Source organism: Myiozetetes cayanensis, unplaced genomic scaffold (assembly GCF_022539395.1).
Source record: "Myiozetetes cayanensis isolate MyiCay16 unplaced genomic scaffold, myiCay2020 scf111, whole genome shotgun sequence".
In the NCBI taxonomy this organism is placed as follows: domain Eukaryota; kingdom Metazoa; phylum Chordata; class Aves; order Passeriformes; family Tyrannidae; genus Myiozetetes; species Myiozetetes cayanensis.
In genome coordinates this window covers 1-24,970 of record NW_026086727.1, presented here as the reverse complement: position 1 = coordinate 24,970, position 24,970 = coordinate 1, and the positions used below count along the sequence as shown (strand labels likewise).

General features: G+C 61.0%; 3 protein-coding genes across 5 annotated transcripts; all 3 read left to right on the top strand.

Annotated features, from left to right (window-relative positions):
• The first annotated feature begins 710 nt into the window (after positions 1 to 710).
• Positions 711 to 11,641, top strand: TFCP2 (transcription factor CP2). 3 transcript variants are annotated; one of them, XM_050306087.1, is made up of 15 exons: positions 711 to 1,043; positions 1,764 to 1,915; positions 3,059 to 3,135; positions 3,213 to 3,318; positions 3,409 to 3,515; positions 5,626 to 5,778; positions 6,927 to 7,037; positions 7,411 to 7,499; positions 8,198 to 8,246; positions 8,720 to 8,813; positions 9,378 to 9,468; positions 9,731 to 9,837; positions 9,947 to 10,089; positions 11,343 to 11,394; positions 11,479 to 11,641. In XM_050306087.1, the coding sequence occupies exons 1-15, from the start codon at positions 922 to 924 to the stop codon at positions 11,514 to 11,516; spliced, it is 1,491 nt and encodes a 496-aa protein (XP_050162044.1). In that variant the 5' UTR covers positions 711 to 921; the 3' UTR covers positions 11,517 to 11,641. The 3 variants fall into 3 exon arrangements, with proteins under 3 accessions (XP_050162044.1, XP_050162043.1, XP_050162042.1); XM_050306086.1 differs by lacking the exons at positions 711 to 1,043; positions 1,764 to 1,915 and adding exons at positions 2,588 to 2,639; positions 2,682 to 2,702 and having other exon boundaries at positions 2,999 to 3,135; positions 8,201 to 8,246; XM_050306085.1 differs by lacking the exons at positions 711 to 1,043; positions 1,764 to 1,915 and adding exons at positions 2,588 to 2,639; positions 2,682 to 2,702 and having other exon boundaries at positions 2,999 to 3,135.
• On the top strand, positions 11,534 to 12,748 carry LOC126635152 (uncharacterized protein PF3D7_1120600-like). Its single transcript, XM_050306091.1, has 2 exons — positions 11,534 to 12,083; positions 12,597 to 12,748. The coding sequence occupies exons 1-2, from the start codon at positions 11,534 to 11,536 to the stop codon at positions 12,614 to 12,616; spliced, it is 570 nt and encodes a 189-aa protein (XP_050162048.1). The 3' UTR covers positions 12,617 to 12,748.
• Positions 12,749 to 14,012: 1,264 nt separating this feature from the next.
• Positions 14,013 to 24,965, top strand: LOC126635144 (cysteine sulfinic acid decarboxylase-like; the record flags this gene model as incomplete). Its single annotated transcript, XM_050306082.1, is given in 15 exon segments — positions 14,013 to 15,044; positions 15,047 to 15,124; positions 16,282 to 16,417; positions 18,175 to 18,256; positions 19,689 to 19,795; positions 19,891 to 20,006; positions 20,813 to 20,892; positions 21,016 to 21,070; positions 21,522 to 21,568; positions 22,326 to 22,395; positions 22,489 to 22,496; positions 22,498 to 22,535; positions 22,538 to 22,550; positions 22,639 to 22,720; positions 24,909 to 24,965. Coding segments are annotated over 15 exon segments (1,035 nt in total), but the record flags the coding sequence as incomplete, so codon positions are not given.
• Between the last annotated feature and the right edge of the window lie 5 nt (positions 24,966 to 24,970).

Here is a 24,970-nt window from a genome sequence, read left to right as displayed (position 1 = left end):
TCGGGGGGTCCCAACCCGGATCAGGGGTCCCATTTCGGATTTAGGGGGATCCCAACCCGGATTGGGGGGTCCCAGCCGTGTTTAGGGGGTCCCAGCCCGGATTCGGGGTCACATTTCGGATTTAGGGGAGTCCCAACCCGGATTGGGGGGTCCCCCCTCAAATCGGGGGGTCCCAGCCTTGTTTGGGGGGTCCCAGCCCGGATTAGAGGGGGACACGTTTAGGATTTCGGGGGGTCCCCTGTTCTTGGGGGGGGGTCCCATTTTTGGGGGATCCCCACAAGGGGAAGCCCCTGGGGGTGGGGTGTAGGATTTTAGGGGGTCCCCCAGGGGTTTGGGGGGGTTCCCCTCGGGGTGTTCAGGACCCCCCTTCTAAGGGGGGGCAGCAGCCTCGGGGGGGTCGTTGGGTTTGGGGTCCCCAAAGGGTTTTGGGGGTTTGGACCCCCAGAGAGGGGGTAACCCTGAGAACCCCCATTTTTGGGGGCACCCCAGAACCCACATTTTGGGAGCCCCTGATTTTGGGGGTGCCCCTGATTTTGGGGGTGCCCCTGAGGGTCCCCTGCGTTTGGGGATCCGGACCATTTTGGGTGACCCTGAGACCCCCATTTTGAGGTAACCCCAAGACCCCCCGTTTTGGTGGTGCCCCTGAAAACCCCCCCCCAAATTTTGGGGGCAACCCCAAAGCCCCCCTGTTTTTAGGGGATTCCCCACCACCCCTATTTTTGGGGTTTCCCCTGAGCCCCCCAATTTTTGGGGTGCCCCCAACACCCCCATTTTTTGGGGTGCCCTTGAACCCCCGGCTTTGAGCCACCCCCACTTTTAGGGGTAACCCCGACTCTCCCCCTATTTTTGGGGTTCCCTCCCCCCATTTTGGGGGTTCTCCCCCCCGTTTTTGGGGTCCCCCCGGCCCGTTTTTGGGGGGCCATGGCGTGGGCGCTGAAGCTGCCGCTGGCGGACGAGGTGATCGAGTCGGGGCTGGTGCAGGATTTCGACGCCAGCCTGTCGGGCATCGGGCAGGAGTTGGGGGCTGGAGCCTACAGCATGAGGTACCCGCCCCCCAAAATGTCGGGGGGACCCCAAAATGGCCCGGGGGGGACCCCAAAATATCTGCAGGGGGTGGGGAAACCCCAAATGTGCTGGGTGGGGGTTGAGGGCGTCGGGGGCTGGCGCTGATGGGATGAGGTGTCAGGAGACCCCAAAATCCTCAAAATATCTGGGGGGGACCCCAGAATATCCAGGGGTACACCAGAATGTCAGGGGAAGGCAGAAGGGGATGGGGAACCCCAAAATATGCTGGGTGGGGGTTGAGGGAGTCGGGGGCTGGCGCTGATTGGATGAGGTCCCAGGAGACCCCAAAATCCCCAAAATATCTGGGGGACCCTCAGAATGTTCGGGGGACCCCAGAATATCCCAGGGGGACCCAAAATGTCCCAGGGGGCAGGGGTGGGGCAGTGGGATGGGAAGCCCCAAATGCGCTGGGTGGGGGTTGAGGGCATTGGGGGATGGCACTGATGGGATGAGGTCCCAGGAGACCCCAAAATCCTCAAAATATCTGAAGGGGACCCCCAAAATGTCCAGGGGGGACTCCAAAATTACCAGGGGGGACCCCAAAATACCAGGGGGGACCCTCAGAACGTCCAGGGGTGGGAGCCAGGTGGGGGTGGGGGGTCTCTCCCCAGGTTCCACCAAGGATCCCCAACCCCACCCTCACCTGCCTCAAGTGTGTCCTCACCTGCCTCAGGTGTGTCCCCCCCCTCCCCCCACAGTGACGTGCTGGCCCTGCCCATCTTCAAGCAGGAGGAGTCGAGTTTGCCCCCCGAGGGGCAGGACAAGGTGCTGCCCTTCCAGTACGTGCTCTGCGCCGCCACCTCCCCCGCCGTCAAACTGCACGACGAGACCCTCACCTACCTCAACCAAGGTGGGCTCACCTGCCCCAGGGGGGTGGGGGGGTCACAGGTGTGTCCTGGGTGGTCCCAGGTGTGTTCTGGTGTAGGTCCCAGGTGGTCCCAGGTGTGTGTCAGGTGGTTCAGCAGATGTGTTCAGGGTGGTTCCAGGTGTGTGTCAGGTGGTTGCAGGTGGGTGCAGGATGGTTCCAGGTGTGTGTAAGGTGGTCCCAGGTGTGTTCTGGGTGGTCCCAGGTGTGTGTAAGCTGGTTCCAGGTGTGTTCAGGATGGTCCCAGGTGTGTTCAGGGTGGTCCCAGGTGTGTGTAAGGTGGTTCCAGGTGTGTTCAGGATGGTCCCAGGTGTGTTCAGGATGGTCCCAGGTGTGTTCAGGATGGTCCCAGGTGTGTGCAGGATGGTCCCAGGTGTGTTCAGGATGGTTCCAGGTGTGTTCAGGGTGGTCCCAGGTGTGTGTAAGCTGGTCCCAGGTGTGTTCAGGGTGGTTCCAGGTGTGTTCAGGTTGGTCCCAGGTGTGTGTAAGGCTGGTCCCAGGTGTGTTCTGGGTGGTCCCAGGTGTGTTCACGGTGGTTCCAGGTGTGTTCTGGGTGGTCACAGGTGTGTTCAGGGTGATCAAGGTGTGTTCAGGGTGGTCCCAGGTGTGTTCAGGATGGTCCCAGGTGTGTGCAGGATGGTCCCAGGTGTGTGTAAGCTGGTCCCAGGTGTGTGTAAGCTGGTCCCAGGTGTGTGTAAGCTGGTCCCAGGTGTGTGCCAGGTGATTCCAGGTGTGTGTAAGCTGGTCCCAGGTGTGTTCAGGATGGTCCCAGGTGTGTGCAGGATGGTTCCAGGTGTGTGTAAGCTGGTTCCAGGTGTGTATAAGCTGGTCCCAGGTGTGTGCCAAGGTGGTTCCAGGTGTGTGTAAGCTGGTCCCAGGTGTGTGTCAGGATGGTCCCAGGTGTGTGTAAGCTGGTCCCAGGTGTGTTCAGGGTGGTCCCAGGTGTATTCAGGATGGTTCCAGGTGTGTTCAGGGTGGTTCCAGGTGTGTGTAAGCTGGTTCCAGGTGTGTTCAGGGTGGTTCCAGGTGTGTGTAAGCTGGTTCCAGGTGTGTTCAGGGTGGTTCCAGGTGTGTGCCAGGTGATTCCAGGTGCGTGCCAGGTGATTCCAGGTAACCCTCCCCCCCCAGGTCAGTCCTACGAGATCCGGATGTTGGACAACAGGAAACTGGGGGAGCTGCCGGAGATCAACGGCAAGCTGGTCAAGGTGAGCGAGGGGGCACCTGCCCAGGTGTGCCAGGGCAGGTACAGGTGACTTTAACCCCCCCCCATCTCCACCCCCAGAGCATTTTCCGGGTGGTTTTCCACGACCGGCGGCTCCAGTACACGGAGCACCAGCAGCTGGAGGGCTGGAGGTGGAACAGGCCCGGGGACAGGATCCTGGACATCGGTGAGCTCACCTGGCCGGCCAGGTGGGGCTGGGGGGGGTGTGGGGGGGACACCCCTCACCTGGTGACACGCCCATCTCCCCCCCCCACAGATATCCCGATGTCCGTGGGGATCATCGACCCCCGCGCCAACCCCACCCAGCTCAACACCGTGGAGTTCCTGTGGGACCCCGCCAAGAGGACCTCGGTCTTCATCCAGGTGAGCACAGGTGGGGTCTGCCCATCAGCCAGGTGAGCGCAGGTGGGCTCTGAGGGACAGGTGGGGTCTGCTCTTCATCCAGGTGAGCACAGGTGGGGTCTGCTCCTCATCCAGGTGAGCACAGGTGGGGTCTGCCCATCAGCCAGGTGAGCGCAGGTGGGGTCTGCTCCTCAGCCAGGTGAGTGCAGGTGGGGTCTGAGGGACAGGTGGGGTCTGTCTCTCAGCCAGGTGAGTGCAGGTGGGGTCTGCTCCATCAGCCAGGTGAGTGCAGGTGGGGTCTGCCCATCAGCCAGGTGAAGGACAGGTGGGCTCTGCTCCTCATCCAGGTGAGCACAGGTGGGGTCTGCTGAGGGACAGGTGGGGTCTGCTCCTCATCCAGGTGAGCACGGGTGGGGTCTGCCCATCGGACAAGTGAGCACAGGTGGGGTCTGAGGGACAGGTGAGATCTGAGGGACAGGTAGGGTCTGCCCATCAGCCAGGTGAGTGCAGGTGGGGTCTACTCCTCATCCAGGTGAGCACAGGTGGGCTCTGAGGGTCAGGTGGGCTCTGAGGGACAGGTGAGATCTGCCCTTCATCCAGGTGAGCGCAGGTGGGATCTGCCCATCAGCCAGGTGAAGGACAGGTGGGGTCTGCCCATCAGCCAGGTGAGCACAGGTGGGCTCTGAGGGACAGGTGAGATCTGCCCTTTATCCAGGTGAGCACAGGTGGGCTCTGAGGTCAGGAGGGCTCTGAGGGACAGGTGGGCTCTGAGGGACAGGTGGAGTCTGCCCATCAGCCAGGTGAGCACAGGTGGGGTCTGAGGGACAGGTGGGGTCTGCCCTTCATCCAGGTGAGCACAGGTGGGCTCTGAGGGACAGGTGAGATCTGCTCCTCAGCCAGGTGAGCGCAGGTGGGCTCTGCCCATCGGCCAGGTGAGTGCAGGTGGGGTCTGCTCCTCATCCAGGTGAGCACGGGTGGGGTCTGCCCATCGGACAAGTGAGCACAGGTGGGGTCTGAGGGACAGGTGAGATCTGAGGGACAGGTAGGGTCTGCCCATCAGCCAGGTGAGTGCAGGTGGGGTCTACTCCTCATCCAGGTGAGCACAGGTGGGCTCTGAGGGTCAGGTGGGCTCTGAGGGACAGGTGGGGTCTGCCCTTCATCCAGGTGAGCACAGGTGGGGTCTGAGGGACAGGTGGGCTCTGAGGGACAGGTGGGGTCTGTCCCTCAGCAGGTGAGCACAGGTGGGGTCTGCTTCTCATCCAGGTGAGCACAGGTGGGCTCTGAGGTCAGGAGGGCTCTGAGGGTCAGGTGGGGTCTGAGGGACAGGTGAGATCTGCCCTTCATCCAGGTGAGCACAGATGGGGTCTGCTCCTCATCCAGGTGAGCACAGGTGGGCTCTGAGGTACAGGTAGGGTCTGTCCCTCAGCCAGGTGAGCACAGATGGGATCTGAGGGACAGGTGAGATCTGAGGGACAGGTGGGCTCTGAGGGACAGGTGAGCTCTGAGGGACAGGTAGGGTCTGCCCATCAGCCAGGTGAGCACAGGTGGGGTCTGCTCCTCATCCAGGTGAGCACAGGTGGGGTCTGAGGGACAGGTGAGATCTGCCCTTCATCCAGGTGAGCACAGGTGGGGTCTGCCCATCAGCCAGGTGAAGGACAGGTGGGGTCTGCCCATCAGCCAGGTGAGCACAGGTGGGCTCTGAGGGACAGGTGAGATCTGCCCTTTATCCAGGTGAGCACAGGTGGGCTCTGAGGTCAGGAGGGCTCTGAGGGTCAGGTGGGCTCTGAGGGACAGGTGAGGTCTGCCCTTCATCCAGGTGAGTGCAAGTGGGATCTGAGGGACAGGTGGGGTCTACTCCTCATCCAGGTGAGCACAGGTGGGCTCTGAGGGACAGGTGGGCTCTGAGGGACAGGTGGGGTCTGTCCCTCAGCCAGGTGAGTGCAGGTGGGATCTGCCCATCAGCCAGGTGAGGGACAGGTGGGCTCTGCTCCTCATCCAGGTGAGCACAGGCATTCCCTGCCCCCAGGTGTCCCCTGGCCCCTCACCCGTGTGCCCACCTGTCCCAGGTGTCCCCTCACCTGTTCCCAGCTGTCCCCTGCCCTGTGCCCTCACCTGTGCCCACCTGGTGCAGGTGCACTGCATCAGCACGGAGTTCACGCTGCGCAAGCACGGCGGCGAGAAGGGGGTCCCGTTCCGCGTGCAGATCGACACCTTCCGCGAGAGCGACAGCGGCGACTACACCGAGCACCTGCACTCGGCCAGCTGCCAGATCAAGGTGTTCAAGGTGCTGCCCCGCCCCCCCGGGGGTGCACGGGGTGTCCTGGGGTCATCTGGGATCACCCTGGATCTCCTGGGGTCACCTGGGATAGCCTGGGGTCACCTTGGTCATCTGGGGACACCTGGGGTCACCCTGGATCTCCTGGGGTCACCCTGGATCTCCTGGGGTCACCTGGGATAACCTGGGGTCACCTGGGATCTCCTGGGGTCATCTGGGATAACCTGGGGTGTCCTGGGGTCACCTGGGATCATCTGGGACACTTGGGACCTCCTGGGGTCACCTGGGGTCACCTGGGGGATCACCTGGGGTCATCTGGGATAACCTGGGGTGTCCTGGAGTCACCTTGGATCTCCTGGGGTCACCTGGGATAGCCTGGAGTCACCTTGGATCTCCTGGGGTCACCTGGGATAGCCTGGTGTCACCCTGGATCTCCTGGGATCACCTGGGGTCATCTGGGATAACCTGGTGTCGCCCTGGGGTCTCCTGGGATCTCCTGGGATCATCTAGGATCACCTGGGGTGTTCTGGGGGTTACCTGGGATCTCCCAGGATCATCTGGGATCTCCTGGGGATACCTAGGGTCACCCAGCATCATCTGGGATCACCTGGAATCACCTGGGGTCACCCTGGATCTCCTGGGGTCACCTGGGATCATCTAGTGTCACCCTGGATCTCCTGGGGTGTCCTGAGACCACCTGAGATCTCCCAGGATCTCCTGGGGTCATCTGGGATCACCTGGGGTCACCTGGGATCTCCTGGGGTGTCCTGGGACTTCCTGGGATGTTCTGGGGTCACCTGGGATCTCCCAGGATCATCTGGGATCTCCTGGGGTCACCCAGGATTTCCTGGGATCACTTGGGATCTACCAAGATCACCTGAGATCTCCTGGAGTCACCCATGATGACCCAGGATACCCTGGGATCACCCTGGATCTCCTGGGCTCACCTGGGATCTCCTGGGGTGTCCTGGGGTGTCCTGGGACCCCCCAAAAAATGCTCCCTTTTGGTCCTTGAAGCACCAGGAGGGCTGAGCCACCTGAGCTACCTGAGCACACACCTGAGCACAGGTGGGGCACACCTGGGGCACACCTGAGCCACCTGTGCCCACACCTGTGCCCACACCTGTGCCCACACCTGTGCCGTGTGCCCGTCCCAGCCCAAAGGTGCCGACCGGAAGCAGAAAACGGACCGGGAGAAGATGGAGAAGAGAACGCCCCACGAGAAGGAGAAATACCAGCCCTCCTACGAGACCACCATCCTGACTGAGGTGAGCTCACCTGGGGCACCTGGCACACCTGTGAGACCACCATCCTGACCGAGGTGAGCTCACCTGGGGCACGTGGGGCAGGTCAGGGTCGGGTGAGCTCACCTGGCACACCTGGGGCAGGACAGGGTCAGGTGAGCTCACCTGGGGCACCTGGCACACCTGGGGCAGGGTCAGTGCCAGCCCTCCTACGAGACCACCATCCTGACCGAGGTGAGCTCACCTGGCACACCTGGGGCAGGTCAGGGTTAGGTGAGCTCACCTGGCACACCTGGGGCAGGGGCAGGTGTGCCCAGATGCATGCCGGTGCCAGGTGTGTGTGTGTGCAGGTGTGCCCAGGTGCCCCCGTGCCCACCTGTGCCCGCCTGTCCCGCAGTGCTCCCCCTGGCCCGAGGTCTCGTACGTCCCCCCCGCGCCCTCCCCGGGCTTCAACAACTCCCACAGCGGCTTCTCCCTGGGGGACGGGTGAGGAACTGGGACGGACTGGGAGGCACTGGGAGGGACTGGGAATGATGGGAGGCACTGGGAATGATGGGACTGGGAATGCTGGGAGGGGCTGGGATGGACTGGGAATGATAGGAGGGACTGGGAACACTGGGGTGGACTGGGAGTGCTGGGATGGACTGGGAATGCTTACAGGGACTGGGAGTGCTGGGAGGGACTGGGAACGATGGGAGGGACTGGGAATGGTGGAGTGGACTGGGAATGATGGGACTGGGAATGCTGGGAGGGACTGGGAACACTGAGATGGACTGGGAACTCCGGGGTGGACTGGGAGTGCTGGGATGGACTGGGAACGATGGGAGGGACTGGGAATGATGGGAGGCACTGGGAATGCTGGGAAGGGACTGGGAATGCTGGGATGGACTGGAAACGCTGGGAAGGACTGGCAGTGCTGGGAGGGGACTGGGAACACCAGGATGGACTGGGAACACTGGGGTGGACTGGGAGTGCTGGGATGGACTGGGAACACCAGGATGGACTGGAAACTCCGGGGTGGACTGGGAGTGCTGGGAGGGACTGGGAGTGCTGGGATGGACTGGGAATGCTGGGAGGGGACTGCTGTGCCACCCCCCAGTGTGTAACAGTGTCCCCAGTGTGTGACAGTGTCCCCAGTGTGTCCCCAGTGTCCCCAGTGTGTGACAGTGTCCCCGTGTCCCCAGCAGTGGATCCCCGAGCCACCAGCCCGACCCCCCTGCGCCCCTGGCTGATGTAAGTACTGCTCACCTACCTGCCCACCTACCTGTCCATTTACCTGCCCACCTGCCCATCTACCTGTCCATTTACTTGCCCACCTACCTGTCCATCTACCTGTCCATTTACCTGCCCATCTACCTGGCCATTTACCTCTCCATTTACCTGCCCACCTACCTGTCCATTTACCTGCCCACCTACCTGTCCATTTACCTGCCCACCTGCCCATCTACCTGTCCATTTACCTGTCCATTTACCTGTCCATTTACTTGCCCACCTACCTGTCCATTTACCTGCCCAGGGACACCTGGGAGGGGGGATCCACCCTGGGACACCTGGGAGGCCACGGTGCTTCTGTGCCCACCTGGGATTGCCCCCCCTGAGCTCACCTGAGCCCCTCCCTCGGTGAAAACACTGCCAGGTCACCTGGGCACAGTCCTGGGTCACCTGGGCACGCTGCCAGGTCACCTGAGCTCACCTGTGCCCCCCAGACCCTGCTGCCCACCTGGACACCGCAGGAGGCCCAGCAGTGGCTGCACCGGAACCGCTTCTCCACCTTCTCCCGGCTCTTCAGGAACTTCTCAGGTGAGGCCTCAGCTCCTCTTACCTGGCACAGGTGCCACCTCTTACCTGGCACAGGTGCCACCTTCTTACCTGGTACAGGTGTCACCCCTCACTTGGCACAGTTGTCACCCCTCAATGCCAGTTTTGGGGCTGAAAAATATGGATTTTTGGGGAAGAAAAACATGGATTTGGGGGCTGAAAAATGAGGATTTGGGGCCCGAAAAATGACAGTTTAGGGGAAAAAAAAATGCTGATTTGGGAGCTGAAAAGTGCAGATTTTTGGGGGAAAGAAATGGCAGATTTGGGGGTTGGAAAATGACTGGTTTTTCAGCTTAAAAGTGCAGATTTTGGGGGCTGAAAAAAGGCCGATTTTGGGAGGCGAAAAATGCCAATTTTGGGACCGGAAAACGTTGATAACGGGGCTGAAAAATATCAATTTTGGGGCTGAAAAATGCCGATTTTTGGGGCCGAAAAAGTGCCAATTTTGGGGCTGAAAAAAGCCAATTTTGGGGCTGAAAAAGTACCGATTTGGGGCCGAAAAAATGCCAGTTTTGGGCCAAAACCCACCTTTTTTGGGGTGCTCAGGGGCCGATCTGCTGAAGCTGAGCAGGGACGACGTGATCCAGATCTGCGGCCCCGCCGACGGGATCCGCCTCTTCAACGCCCTCAAGGGCAGGTACGGCCGGAACTCAGCGGGAATTCGGGATCCCTGCCCTCGATTCCTGGAAAATCCGGGAATTCCTGGGGAAGGAGGGGAGATGGGAGGGGTGACCCAGGTGGGAAAGGGGTGTTTTTTTGGGGAAAGGAGATGAGGAAATGTTGGATTTGGGGTGGAAAACGCCAAAAGGAAAGGTGGGAAACGCGGAGGGTTTTTTTGGATCAATGAGGTGGGAAATGTCCCTTCCCTGTCCCCTCTCACCTGTCCCTCACCTGTCCAGGCTGGTGAGGCCCCGCCTGACCATCTACGTGTGTCAGGAGTCGCAGCAGGTGAGGGACCCCCAGCACGAGCCCGACGAGGGCGACGGCGGCGCCGGGACCTTCTTCGGTGAGGGGGGGGATGGAGAGGCCACACCTGGGGCAGGTGGGGCTCACCTGGGGCAGGTGGGGCTCACCTGGGGGGGCTCAGGTGTGTCAGCTGCGTCCCCTGTCCCCAGTGTACCACGCGGTGTACCTGGAGGAGCTGACGGCGGCCGAGCTGTCCGAGAAGCTGGCGCAGCTGTTCCGCGTCCCCGCACACCAGATCCAGCACATCTACAAACAGGGACCCACCGGCATCCACGTCCTGGTCAGCGACGAGGTAGCGCACCTGGGGGCACCTGGGCACACCTGGGGGCACCTGGGGGCACCTGGACATGCCTGGGGGCACCTGGGAGACACCTGGACTCACCTAGGCACACTTGGGATACACCTGGACACACCTGGGAGACACCTGGACTCACCTGGGCACACTTGGGATACACCTGGGAGATACCTGGGCACACCTGGACATACCTGGGGGCACCTGGGAGACACCTGGGCACACCTGGGGGCACGTGGGACACATCTGGATACACCTGGGAGACACCTGGGCACGCCTGGACATGCCTGGGGGCACCTGGGAGACACCTGGACTCACCTGGGCACACCTGGGATACATCTGGGGACACATGGGAGACACCTGGACATGCCTGGGATACACTTGGGACACACCTGGACACACACAGGGCACACCTGGGATACAGCTGGGAACACCTGGGACACAACTGGGATACCCCTGGATATACCTGGGATATACTTGGGGCACACCTGGGGACACCTGGATATACCTGGGATACAGCTAGAGACACCTGGGAACACCTGGGAGACACCTGGATACACCTGGGGGCACCTGGGGTACACCTGGGTACACCTGGACATATCTGGGATACACCTGGGATACACCTGGGATATTCCTGGGACACCCAGGGCACACCTGGGATATACCTGGGATACACCTGGGAGACACCTGGGAGACACCTGGACTCACCTGGGCACACTTGGGATACACTTGGGATATACCTGGGACACCCAGGGCACACCTGGGATACACCTGGAAATACCTGGGACACACCTGGGATACAGCTGGACACACCCAGGGCACACCTGGGATACACCTGGATATACCTGGGATGCACCTGGATATTCCAGGGATACACTTGGGATACACCTGGAGACACCTGGGATACACCTGGAAATACCTGGGATACACCTGGATATTCCAGGGATACACTTGGGATACACCTGGGATACACCTGGGATACATGCAGGGTACACCTAGGATACACCTGGAGACACCTGGGGCTCACCTGGGATACATCTGGGAAACACCTGGAGCACACCTGGAGACACTTGGGATACACCTGGGATACACTTGGGATATACCTGGGACACCCTGGGCACACCTGGGCACACCTGGGCAGGGAACACGTGGGACACACCTGAGTTCCCACCTGAGCTCCCACCTGAGCTCCCAGCTGGGCCCCTTTGGCCCCCCAATCCCCCCCCACCCCTCTGTTCCGGTTCCTTTCCCAGATGATCCAGAACTTCCCGGACGAATCCTGCTTCGTGCTGGACACCATGAAAGGTGTGTGAGCACCTGGGGGGGGGAGGGGCCCACCTGGGGCACGGCCCCCCACCTGCCCCGGGCTCACCTGTGCCCTCCTTGCAGCCGAAAGCAGCGACAGCTACCACGTCATCCTCAAATAGGGGAACACCTGGAGAACATGGAACACCTGGAACACCTGGAGAATCTGGAACACCTGGAGAACTTGGAACACCTGGGATACCTGGAGAACATGGAACACCTGGAGAACCTGGGACACCTGGAGAACCTGGAGCACCTGGGACACCTGGAGAACATGGGACACCTGGAGAACATGGAACACTTGGAGAACCTGGGACACCTGGAGAACATGGAACACCTGGAGAACATGGAACAGCTGGAGAACATGGAGCACTTGGAGCAGCTGGGACATCTGGAACACCTGGAGAACTTGGAATACCTGGAGAACCTGATGCACCTGGGACACCTGGAGAACTTGGAACACCTGGAGCACCTGGAGAACTTGGAACACCTGGGACACCTGGAGCACCTGGAGAACTTGGAATACCTGGAGAACATGGAGAACCTGGGATACCTGGAGCAGCTGGGACACCTGGAGAACTTGGGGGACAACCCCCACTCCCAGCACAAGGACATGGACAGAGAGCTGGGAACACCTGGGAGCCCCCAGGTGTGGTTACCTGGCTGTGCCTATCCCAGATGTGTCCCAGGTGAGGTTACCTGGATGTCCCTGTCCCAGATCTGTCCCAGGTGTGGTTACCTGGATGTCCCTATCCCAGATGTGTCCCTGGTGTGGTTACCTGGCTGTGCCTGTCCAGATGTGTCCCAGGTGTGGTTACCTGGCTGTGACTGTCCCTGGTGTGGTTACCTGGCTGTGCCTGTCCCAGGTGACCCCAGGTGAGGTTACCTGGATGTCCCTATCCAGGTGTGGTTACCTGGATGTCCCTATCCCAGATGTGTCCCAGGTGCCATTCCCTGGTTGTCCCGTCAGGTACCCAGGTGCCTCCTGGCTGTCCCTGTCCAGGTGTGTCCCAGATGTTGTTACCAGGCTGTCCCTGTCCAGGTGTGTCCCAGGTGCCATTCCCTGGCTGTCCCTGTCCCAGGTGTGTCCCAGGTGTCATTCCCTGGCTGTCCCTATCCCAGATCTGTCCCAGGTGTGGTTACCTGGCTGTGCCTGTCCCAGGTGTGTCCCAGGTGAGGTCACCTGGCTGTGACTGTCCCAGGTGTGGTTACCTGGCTGTGACTGTCCCAGGTGACCCCAGGTGAGGTTACCTGGCTGTCCCTGTCCCAGATGTTGTTACCTGGTTGTCCCTGTCCAGGTGTGTCCCAGGTGCCATTCCCTGGCTGTCCCTGTCCAGGTGACCCCCCAGGTGTGTCCCAGGTGTGTCCCAGGTGCCCCTCCCTGGCTGTCCCTATCCCAGGTGTGTCCCAGGTGTGTCCCAGGTGCCCTTCCTGGCTGTCCTGTCCAGGTGACTCCCAGGTGTGTCCCAGGTGCCCCTGGCTGTCCCTGTCCAGGTGTGTCCCGGTGTCCCAGGTGTCCGGTGCCCCCAGGTGTGTCCCAGATGTGTCCCAGATGTTGTTACCTGGCTGTCCCTATCCCAGGTGTGTCCCAGGTGTGTCCCAGGTGTGTCCCAGGTGCCCTTCCCTGGTTGTCCCTGTCCAGGTGTGTCCCAGGTGTGTCCCAGGTGCCATTCCCTGGCTCTCCCAGCCCCAGGTGACCCCCAGGTGTGTCCCAGGTGACCCCCAGGTGTGTCCCAGGTGACCCCCCCAGGTGCCCCTCCCTGGCTGCCCCCCCTCAGGTGTTCCCCCACCTGGTGCCTCCCCCAGGTGTGTGCAGGTGGGAGCTGATCCCGCCCGGAATTCCAGACCCGGATTGAATTATGGAAAATCGGAGAATAAAGGAATAATTGGGGGAGGGGGAGGGGAGGGGGGACGTTGCTGTTTTGGGGAGAAAAGCGAAGATTTTGGTGTTTGTGCTGAGCACGTGAGGGGGAGGGGGGGAGGGGAAAGAGGGAATGGGGGATGCTGGGAATGGGGATAATGGGAATGGGATAATGGGATTGGGGGGATGCTGGGAATGGGGATAATGGGAATGGGGGGGATACTGGGAATGGGGGTTATTGGGAATGGGAACACTGGGAATGGGGGGAACACTGGGAATGGGGGATGCTGGGAATGGGGGGAACACCGGGAATGGGAACACTGGGAATGGGGAATATTGGGAATGGGAATGGGGGGATATTGGGAATGGGGATATTGGGAATGGGAGAGACACTGAGAATGGGGGATATTGGGAATGAGGGACACTGGGAATGAGGATAATGGGCCTGGGGAATACTGGGAATGGGAACAGTGGGAATGGGGGGGACACTGGGAATGGGAACACTAGGAATGAATACACTGGGAATGGGGATACTGGGATTGGGGGGGACACTGGGAATGGGGGATACTGGGAATGGGGAGGATCCTCCCCTGCTCCCAGCCCCTCCCCCGGGGGGGGGGTCACGTCCCCAGGGACCCCCCGGGGCCCCTTCCCGGCTCCCGGACTTTGTCCCTTCGGCCGAGGAAAATTCCAGCCCGGGGAGGGAGGGAGGGAGGGAGGGAGGGAGAGGAGCTGGGAGGGGCCGATCCTGGAGAATTCCAGCGTGGGAATTCAGCCCGAGCCCAGGAGAGCCTGGAGAGGAGTGGGGAGAGCCTCATCTTGGAGAATTCCATCTGGATCCCAGAGAATTCCATCCAGATCCTGGAGAATTCCAGCCTGGGGAGGGGAGAGAGGAGTCAGGAGAGCCTGATCCCTGAGAATTCCATCCAGATCCCTGAGAATTCCAGCCTGATCTCTGAGAATTCCAGCCTGATCCCAGAGAATTCCATCTGGATTCTGAGAATTCCAACCTGATCCTAAGAATTCCAGCCTGGGAGAGCCCAATCTCAAAGAATTCCAGCCTGGAGAGGGGGAGGAGGAGCCAGGAGAGCCTGATCTTGGAAAACCTGATCCTAGGAGATCCTAATTCTGGGATCACCTCATCCCAGTGGAACCTTATCCTGGGAATACCCGAGCCTGGAAAATTCCAGCCCGAGGAGATGAGAGACTCTGATCCTGGGAGCTCCTGATTCTGGGATCAGCTTATCCTGGGATCACCTCATCCCAGGGGAACTTTGTCCCAGGGGAACCTTGTCCTGGGAGCACCCGAGCCTGGAAAATTCCAGCCTGAGGAGCCGGGAGCTCCTGGGAAATCCTCATCCCACAAAACCGGGAGAACCTCTGGAATCGCCTCCTCCTGGGAGAAACTCGTCCTGGGGGGGATTTTATCCTGAGATCATCGAATTCTGGGATCAGCTTATCCTGGGAGAGCCTCATCCCCAAATCCCTTCGTTCCAGGAGCAGCTCATTCCAGGAGTTTATCCCAGAGAAACTCATCCCAGGATCTCCTAATTCCAGGGAGAAGCTCATCCCAGGATCCTCTAATTCCAGGGAGAAGCTCATCCCAGGATCCTCTAATTCCAGGGAGAAGCTGATCCCGGGATCCCTTCATTCCAGGAGCACCCAATTCCGGGCTCTCCCAATCCCAGGATTCCCCAGTCCCTGGAGAGGCTCGTCTGTGTCCATGGCTGATCCCTCTGGAATGTGGGAGGGGATCCCTCTGGATGAGCCAGGCCTGGATAACGCTGGCAGGGGGAGGAATTCCTGCAGGAAGTGTTCCAGGTGCTGCTGGAGGAGGGGGTGAGGAACGGCACCGACGTCACGGGCAAGGTGGGACCCCCAGCCCCATTCCCAGCCCCATTCCCAGCCCCATTCCCAGTCATTCCCAGCCCCATTCCCAGTCATTCCCAGCCCCATTCCCAGCCATTCCCAGCCATTCCCAGTCCCATTCCCAACCCCATTCCCAGCCCCATTCCCAGCCCCATTCCCAGCCATTCCCAGTCCCATTCCCAGCCCCATTCCCAGCCATTCCCATCATTCCCAGCCCCATTCCCAGCCCCATTCCCAGCCTCATTCCCAGCCCCATTCCCAGTCCCCATTCCCAGCCCCATTCCCAGCCCCATTCCCAGTGATTCCCAGCCCCATTCCCAGCCCCATTCCCAGTCCCATTCCCAGTCATTCCCAACCCCATTCCCAGCCCCATTCCCAGCCCCATTCCCAGTGATTCCCAACCCCTTCCCACCCCATTTCCAGTCATTCCCAGCCCCCATTCCCAGTCATTCCCAGTCCCATTCCCAACCCCATTCACAGCCCCATTCCCAGCCCCATTCCCAGTCCCATTCCCAGCCCCATTCCCAGTCCCATTCCCAGCCCCATTCCCAGCCCCATTCCCAGTCCTATTCCCAGCCCCATTCCCAGCCCCATTCCCAGCCCCATTACCAGTCCTATTACCAGTCCTATTCCCAACCCCATTCCCAGCCCCATTCCCAGTCCCATTCCCAGTCATTCCCAGCCCCATTCCCAGTCATTCCCAGCCACATTCCCAGCCATTCCCAGTCCCATTCCCAGCCCCATTCCCAACCCCATTCCCAGCCCCATTCCCAACCATTCCCAGTCCCATTCCCAGTCCCATTCTCAGCCCCATTCCCAGTCATTCCCAGTCCCAGCCCCATTCCCAGCCATTCCCAGCCCCATTCCCAGTCCCATTCCCAGCCATTCCCAGCCCCATTCCCAGCCCCATTCCCAGCCCCATTCCCAGCCCCATTCCCAACCCCATTCCCAGTCCCATTCTCAGTCCCATTCCCAGCCATTCCCATTCCCAATCCCATTCCAGGTGTGTGTGTGGAAGGATGAGGTGTGTGGGGGGGTCCCGATCCTGATCCTATTCCCATTCCCAATCCCATTCCAGGTGTGTGTGTGGAAGGATGAGGTGTGGGGGGGTCCCAATCCCATTCCTGATCCCATTCCCATTCCCAATCCCATTCCAGGTGTGTGTGTGGAAGGAGCCGCAGGAGCTGCGGGAATTGCTGGACCTGGAGCTGCGGGAAGAGGGGGAGGGGCGGGAGCGGCTCCTGCGGCGCTGCCGGGACGTGCTGAGGTTCAGCGTCCGCACCGGTGCGCTCCCAGTACACACCAGTGCCCCCCAGTACAGCCCCAGTGCTCCCCAGGGCAGCCCCAGTACAGCCCCAGTGCCCCCCAGTGCAGCCCCAGTACAGCCCCAGTGCAAACCAGTACAGCCCCAGTGCCCCCCAGGGCAGCCCCAGTGCCCCCCAGTGCCTCCCAGTGCAGCCCAGTACAGCCCCAGTGCAAACCAGTACAGCCCCAGTGCCCCCAGGGCAGCCCCAGTGCCCCCAGTGCAGCCCCAGTGCTCCCCAGGGCAGCCCAGTGCCCCCAATGTCCCCTGACCCCAATGTCCCCATGACCCCCAATGTCCCCCAATGTCCCCTGACTCCCCTGTGTCCCCCTGACTCCCAATGTCCCCCAGTGTCCCCTGACCCCCAGTGTCCGCCAATGTCTCTGACTCCACGCCAGTGTCCCACTGACCACCAGTGTCCCCTGGTGTCCCCCCGTGACCCCAATGCCCCTGTGAAGCCCCCAATCCCCCTAGCTCCCCAATGTTCCCTGACCCCCTGTGTCCCCTGACCCCCCAATGTCCCCTTGACCCCCAGTGTACCCCCCTGATCCCCCAATGTCCCCCATGTACCCTCAATGTCCCCCTGACCCCCAATGTCCCCTGACACCCCCAATGTCCCCTGACCCCCCAATGTCCTCCTGAACCCCCAATGTCCCTCTGACCCCCAGTGTTCCTCCTGACCCCTCAGTGTCCCCTGGACCCCACTGTGTCCCCATGATCCTACTGATACCCCAGTGTACCCCGTGACTCCCTGATCCTCCTGGCCCCCCTCAGTTGTCCCCTGACCCCCATGTCCCCTTGTCTGACCCCCATGTCCCCCATCTGATCTACCCATGGTCCCCATCTGACCCTCCATGTCCCCTACTATGTCCCCTGACTCCTCAGTGTCCCCTGACCCCCAATGTCCCCCTGACCCCCAATGTCCCCTGCCCCCTGACCCCCAATGTCCCCTGACCCCCAATCCTCCATGTCCCGGCCCCAATGTCCCCTGACCCCCAGTAATCCTATACAGTAATGCTATTTGGTAATGCAGTGATACTGATACAGTGTCTGAGGCCCCCAATGTCCTCAGTGTCCCCATTTTATTTGATTTTGTGTCCCCATTTTACAGTGATACAGTGTCTACTATTTGTGTCCCCTGATACAAATACTATTTGTGTGCTAGTAATACTGACCCCAATGCAATGCAATGTCACACAGGCCCCAGTGTCTGTTTGTGTCTATTTGTGTCCCCCAGTGTCTTTATTTGGTGTCTACTGGCCCCCCAGTGATACTGCCCCCAATGTCTATTTGGTGTCCCAATGTCCTCTTTAGTGTCCTGCTTTACAGTTATTGCCTCAGCCCCAGTGATCTTTGATGATACACAGGACCCCCGGTGTCCCCAGTGATACTGACTGATACTGACTGATACTGTGTCACTTTATTTGGTGATACTGACCCCATTCTGAGCTGATGTCTTTTTGAAGTACTATTTGTGATACATTCCCCCAGTAATACATATTTTGTGTTCTGTTTAGTATTCGCCCATTTAATGATACATTACTGGCCAGGTATATATTTTGTGTTCCTGACCCCCAATGTCCCTTGGCCCCCTAATGTCCCAGTAATACTATTTGTGATACAGTGTCTTTATTTGGTGTCACTATTTAATGTCCCCTTGACCCCCTAATGTCCCCAATGTCCTACTATTTCGTGTCCCCTGGACCCCTAATGTCCCCTGACCCCAGTGTCCCCAGGTCACTCCTCGGTCTCTTCAATCAGCTGTTCTCGGGGTTGGATCACCACGCCCTGGCGGGGCGGCTGCTCACGGAGACCCTCAACACGAGCCCGTGAGCCCCCAGCCCCACAGACCCCCAAAACCTGAGAGACCCCCGAAAACCTGAGGGAGCCCCCAAAAACCTGAGCGAGACCCCAAAAACCTGAGAGACCCCCAAACCCTGAGGGACCCCCTAAAAACCTGGAGGACCCCCTCAAAAACCTGATGGGACCCCCAAAAACCTGCAGGCTGGGAGACCCCAAAAACCTGAGGGACCCCCCAAAAACCTGCTAGGGCTGGGGACCCCAAAAACCTGAGGGACCCCCCCAAAAACCTGAGGGACCCCCAAAAACTTGCTGGGCTGGGAGACCCCAAAAACCTGAGGGACCCCCAAAAACCTGCCGGGACCCTCCAAAACCTGCGGGCTGAGGACCCAAAAACCTGAAGGGACCCCAAAAACCTGACGGACCCCCCAAAACCTGATGGGACCCCTCCAAAAACCTGAGGGACCCCCCCTCAAAATCCTGCTGGGCTGGGGGAACCCAAAAACCTGAGGGACCCCCCCAAAAAACCTGAAGGGACCCCCAAAAACCTAGGCTGGGGACCCCCAAAAACCTGAGAGGACCCCCAAAAAACCTGATAGGACCCCCAAAAACCTGAGGACCCCCCAAAAATCCTGCCGGGCTGGGGACCCCTACAAATCTGACAGACCCCCCAAAAACCTGAGGGATCCCCCCCCAAAAAACCTGAGGGACCCCCCAAAAAATCCTGCTGGGCTGGGGGAACCCAAAAACCTGAAGGGACCCCCAAAAACCTGATGGGACCCTCAAAAAAACCTTTAGGGCTGGGGGACCCCCAAAAAACCTGAGGGACCCCCAAAAACCTGAGAGACCCCCCAAAAACCTGAGGGACCCCCCCAAAAAACCTGAGGGACCCCCCCACCCCAGACCTCCCTCAGGGTGGGGGGAGCGGGAGGTGCTGGCCGAGGTTTTTTGGGGTGCTGGGGGAGGATTTGGGACGCTGAGGTTGCCAGGGGGAGGATTTTAGGGTGTCAAGGGGGAATTTGGGATTCAGGAGAAGGTTTTGGGGTTCAGAGGACCCCGAGGGAGGGGTGGGGACCCCCCAAAATCCCTGCTGTGCCCCCCCAGGTACTCGTGGGAGGTGGCCCCGGTGCTGGTGCTGTTGAAGGAGGGAGTGTTGGGGGAAGGATTTTGGGGTTCAGAGGACCCCGGGGGTTGATTTTGGGGTTCAGAGGATCCAGGGGGTTGATTTTGGCATGCAGAGGACCCCGAGGGAGGGGTGGGGACCCCCCCAAAATCATCCCCTACCCGCCAGGTACACGTGGGAGGTGACCCCGGTGCTGGTGCTGCCGGAGGGATTTGGGATGCTGCGGTTGCAGGGGGGACGATTTTGGGGTGTCAGGGGCAGGTTTTTGGGGTGCAGAAGACGCCGAGGGAGGGGGTGGGGACCCCCCAAAACCCCTTCCTTGCCCCCCATCCCCCCAGGTACACGTACGAGGTGGCCCCGGTGCTGGTGCTGCTGGAGGAGCAGGTCCTGGCCAAGCTCCGCGAGCTCGTGGGGTGGAGCGACGGCGACGGCATCTTCGCTCCAGGTATCCCCAAATCCCAAATCCTGGGGGTTTCTCTCCCTTCTCCAAGGTGTGGGGGTGGTTCAGGGGGTCCCTGACACCCCCCCTGTTTGGGGCAGGGGGCTCCATGTCCAACATGCTGGCCATGAACGTGGCGCGGTTCCGGCGCTTCCCGGAGAGCCGGAGCAGAGGGAGCCGCGAACTCCCGAGCCTGGCGATCTTCGCCTCCAGGGAGGTGGGACAGGGGGCACCCCCAAAATGGGGCTGGGACACCCCCAAAATGGGGCTGGGGGCACCCCCAAAAGGGGTTTGGGGATTCCTGGAAAATGGGGCTGGGACACCCCGGAAATGGGGCTGGGACACCCCCAAAATGGGGCTGGGGATACCCCGAAAATGGGGCTGGGACACCCCGAAAATGGGGCTGGGGATACTCCGAAAATGGGGCTGGGGACACCCTGAAAATGGGGATGGGGGCACCCCAAAAATGGGGTTGGGGATACCCTGAAAATGGGGATGGGGACACCCCGAAAATGGGGCTGGGACACCCCCAAAATGGGGCTGGGACATCCTGAAAATGGGGCTGGGGACACCCCGAAAATGGGAATGGGGGTACCCCGAAAATGGGGCTGGGAGACCCCCAAAATGGGGATGGGGACACCCCCAAAATGGGGCTGGGGGGACACCTCCAAAATGGGGCTGGGGATACTCTGAAAATGGGTCTGGGGATACCCCAAAAATGGGGCTGGGACACCCCAAAATGGGGCTGGGGACACCCTAAAAATGGGGATGGGGACACCCTGAAAATGGGGCTGGGGATTCCCGGAAAATGGGGCTGGGACACCCCCAAAATGGGGCTGGGGACACCCTAAAAATGGGGATGGGGACATCCCAAATCTGGTCCCAAACCTGGTCCTCGGGGACACCCCAAAACTGATCCCTGGCTCACCCCAAGGTCCAATTCCTGAGGTCACCCCAAGGATTGATCCTCGGGGTCCCCCCAATCCCTGGGGTCCCCCCCGAGCCCGTGTCCCCTCCCCCCAGAGCCACTACTCGATCCTAAAAGGCGCCGCTTTCCTGGGAATCGGCACCGACAACGTTCACCTCGTGCCCACGGATGAGCGGTGGGTGCGGGACCCCCCGGGACCCCCAGCCCTGTCACCCCCCTGTCCCTGTCCCATCCCAATCCCTGTCCCTGTCCCTGTCCCAATCCCAATCCCTGTCCCAATCCCTGTGCTGTCCCTCAGGGGGAAGATGATCCCGGAGGAGCTGGAGAAGGAGATCCAGAGGGTCAAAGCTGAGGTTGTGGGGGGGCTGCACCCCCCGATGTCCCCAAAGACCTCCCCCAAAATTGTCCCCAAAGCCCCACCGTGTCCCCAAAGCCCCCCAGTGTTCCCAAATCCCTGCATATACCCCCAAATCCCCCCCAATCCCCTCAAATCCCCCCCAATCCTCCCAACCACCCCCAAAGCCTCCCAATCCCCTCCAAACCCACTCAAAGCCCTCTAATTCCCCACCTTCTTAAAACCCCTTAAATTCCCCCCAAATCTCTGCCAAAATTCTCCCAAATCCCTCTGAACACCCCAAAACTCCCTACAACCCCCCCATCTCCCCAAATCTCTCCAAGGACACCCCAAACTCCTTCAAACCCCCTTTCAAATTCCCTCCAAACACTTCAAATACACCTCAAACCCCCAAAATCCTCCCAACCCCCTAAATCCTCCCCAAACCCCCAAAAATCGCCCTCCCCCAGGGCTCGGAGCCTTTCTTCGTCTGTGCCACCAGCGGCACCACCGTCCTGGGAGCTTCGACCTCCTCCCAAACCCCCTAAATCCCCTCAAACCCCTTCCAATCCCTCCCCAAACCCCCCCAAAATCCCCCAAATTCACCTCCGAACTCCCAAAATCCCCCCAAATCCCCTCAAACCCCCAAAATCGCTCCCCGCCCCAGGGCTCAGAACCTTTCTTCATCTGTGCCACCAGCGGCTACCACCGTCCTGGGGGCGTTCGACCCCTCCCAAACCCCCTAAACGCCCCCAACCCCCAAAATCCCCCCAAACCCCTTCCAATCCCCCAAATCCCATACAAACCCTCAAAATCCCTCCAAATCCCCTCAAACCCCCAAAATCGCCCTCACCCCCAGGGCTCGGAGCCTTTCTTCATCTGTGCCACTAGCGGCACCACCGTCCTGGGGCGTTCGACCCCTCAAAACCCCTTCCCAAACCCCTAAATTCCCCAAGCCCCCAAAATCCCTCCCAAATCCTCCAAACCCCTAAAAATCCTCAAACCCCTCCCAATCCCCTCAGACCCCCAAAAATCCCCTCAAACCCCCAAAATAGCCCCCCACCCCCCAGGGCTCGGAGCCTTTCTTCGTCTGTGCCACCAGCGGCACCACCGTCCTGGGGGCTTTGACTCCCTCCCAAACCCCCTAAGGCCCTTAAATCCCCCAATCCCCCAAACCCCCAAAATCCCCCAAATCCTCCCCAAACCCCCCAAAAATCACCCCTCCCAGGGCTCGGAGCCTTTCTTCGTCTGTGCCACCAGCGGCACCACCGTCCTGGGGCGTTCGACCCCCTCCCCTCCATCGCCGCCATCTGCGCCCGCCACGGGCTGTGGCTGCACGTGGATGTGAGTCTGGGGCGTCCCCGCTTTGGGGGTCCCAGGACCCCCTGGAGGATCTGACCCTTTCCCACCCTCCCACCCTCCCCAAAATTCCCACAGGCGGCGTGGGGGCAGCGCCCTCCTGTCCCCGAAACTGCGGCACCTCCTCGAGGGATCCACAGGTGGGACCCCCAACCCCCTCCTCCAAATTCCCCCCACCCCCTGGAGGTTTTGGGACCCCAACCCTCTTTTTGGCCCCCTCCCCTCCAGGGCCGATTCGGTGACGTGGAACCCCCACAAGCTGCTGATGGTGGGGCTGCAGTGCTCGGCCTTCCTGCTGCGGGACGGATCCGTACGTGACCCCACAGGGGTCTCTGGGTGTCCCTGGGTTGGCTCTGGGGGTCTCTGGGGGTCCCTGAGAGTCCCTGGGGGGTCTCTGGGGGTCCCTGAGAGTCCCTGGGGGGTCTCTGGGTGTCTCTGAGGATCCCTGGGGGATCTCCGGGGATCTCTGGAGGTCTCTGGGTGCCCCAAGTTGGCTCTGGGGGTCTCTGAGGATCCCTGGGTATCCCTGGGTATCTCTGGGGGTCCTGGGTGTCCTGGGTGTCTCTGGGGGGTCTCTGGGGGGCCTCTGGGGGTCTCTGGGTGGTCCCTGGGTGTCTCTGGGTGTCCCTGGGTGTCTCTGGGTGTCTCTGGATGGTCCCTGGGGGGTCCCTGGGTGTCCTCTGGGGGTCCCTGGGAGACTCTGGGGGTCTCTGGGTGTCTCTGGGTGCCCTGGGTTGGCTCCAGGGGTCTCTGGGTGTCTCTGAGGGGTCTCTGGGTGTCTCTGGGTGCCCCGGGTTGGCTCTGGGGGTCTCTGGGAGTCCCTGAGCCCCCCCAAATGATCCCGGGGTGGCCCAGGTGGGCTCGGGGGGTCTCTGGGTGTTCCTGGGTGTCTCTGGGGGTCTCTGGGGGACTCTGGGTGTGTCTGGGGGACTCTGGGGGTCTCTGGGAGTCCCTGAGCCCCCCCAAATGATCCCGGGGTGGCCCAGGTGGGCTCGGGGGGTCTCTGGGTGTTCCTGGGTGTCTCTGGGGGGTCTCTGAGGGTCCCTCAGTGTCTCTGGGGATCTCTGAGGATCCCTGGGGGATCTCTGGGGGTCTCTGGGTGCCCCAAGTTGGCTCTGGGGGTCTCTGAGGATCCGTGGGGGATCTCTGGCTGTCCCTGAGGGGTCCCTGCGTGTCCCTGGGTGTCTCGGGGGGGTCTCTGGGGATGTCTGGGTTCCCTGAGTTGGCTCCAGGGGTCTCTGGGGGTCCTTGCATATCCCTGGATATCCCTGGGTGTCTCTGGGTGTCCCTGGGGGGTCCCTGGGTGTCTCGGGGGGGGTCTCTGGGGATGTCTGGGTTCCCCTAAGTTGGCTTCAGGGTCTCAGGGTGTCCCTGGTGTCTCTGGGTGTCCCTGGGTGTCTCTGGCTGGTCCCTGGGGGATCTCTGGGTGGTCCCTGGGTGTCTCTGGGTGTCCCTGGGGGGTCCCTGGGTGTCTCGGGGGGGGTCTCTGGGGATGTCTGGGTTCCCCAAGTTGGCTCCAGGGGTCTCTGGTTGTCCCTGGGTGTCTCTGGGTGTCCTTGGGGGGTCCCTGGGTGTCCCTGGGTGTCTCTGGGTGTCTCTGGGTGGTCTCTGGGTGTCCCTGGGTGTCCCTGGGTGTCCCTGGGTGGTCTCTGGGGGTCTCTGGGTGTCTCTGGTTGTCCCTGGGTGTCTCTGGTTGTCCCTGGGTGTCCCTGGGGGGTCTCTGGGTGTCCCTGGGGGGTCCCTGGGTGTCCCTGGGTGTCCCTGGGGGGTCTCTGGGTGTCCCTGGGTGTCCCTGGGTGTCTCTGGGTGTCCCTGGGTGTCCCTGGGTGGTCCCTGGGTGTCTCTGGTTGTCCCTGGGTGTCCCTGGGTGTCTCTGGGTGTCTCTGGGTGGTCCCTGGGTGTCCCTGGGTGTCTCTGGTTGTCCCTGGGTGGTCCCTGGGTGTCCGTGCGTGGTCCCTGGGGTGTCCCTGGGTGTCTCTGGTTGTCCCTGGGTGTCCCTGGGTGTCCCTGGGTGGTTCCTGGGTGTCTCTGGGTGTCCCTGGGTGTCCCTGGGTGTCTCTGGGTGTCTCTGGGTGTCTCTGGTTGTCCCTGGGTGTCTCTGGGTGTCCCTGGGTGTCTCTGGATGTCCCTGGGTGTCTCTGGATGTCCCTGTGTGTCTCTGGTTGTCCCTGGCTGGTCCCTGGGTGTCTCTGGGTGTCTCTGGTTGTCCCTGGGTGTCTCTGGGTGTCCCTGGGTGTCTCTGGTTGTCCCTGGGTGTCTCTGGGTGTCTCTGGTTGTCCCTGGGTGTCTCTGGATGTCTCTGGGTGTCCCTGGGGCGTCTCTGGGTGTCTCTGGGTGGTCTCTGGGTGTCTCTGGGTGGTCCCTGGGTGTCCCTGGGTGTCTCTGGTTGTCTCTGGGTGTCCCTGGGTGTCTCTGGGTGTCTCTGGTTGTCCCTGTGTGTCTCTGGTTGTCCCTGGGGGTCTCCAAGCCCCCCTCCCAACCCCGCGGTGCCCCCGCAGGGGCTCCTGCAGCGCTGCCACGGGGAGGGGGCCCCGTACCTGTTCCAGAGGGACAAATTCTA

Excerpts from the sequence above, each read along its gene's own strand:
- TFCP2 (XM_050306087.1), top strand. The coding sequence starts at position 922 with ATGGCGTGGGCGCTGAAGCTGCCGCTGGCGGACGAGGTGATCGAGTCG. Across the intron at positions 8,247-8,719 it reads CCCCTGCGCCCCTGGCTGAT|ACCCTGCTGCCCACCTGGAC; the intron begins GTAAGTACTGCT and ends TGTGCCCCCCAG. Across the intron at positions 9,469-9,730 it reads TTCAACGCCCTCAAGGGCAG|GCTGGTGAGGCCCCGCCTGA; the intron begins GTACGGCCGGAA and ends TCACCTGTCCAG.
- LOC126635152 (XM_050306091.1), top strand. The coding sequence starts at position 11,534 with ATGGAACACCTGGAACACCTGGAGAATCTGGAACACCTGGAGAACTTG. Across the intron at positions 12,084-12,596 it reads CTATCCCAGATGTGTCCCAG|GTGTGGTTACCTGGCTGTGA; the intron begins GTGAGGTTACCT and ends TGACTGTCCCAG.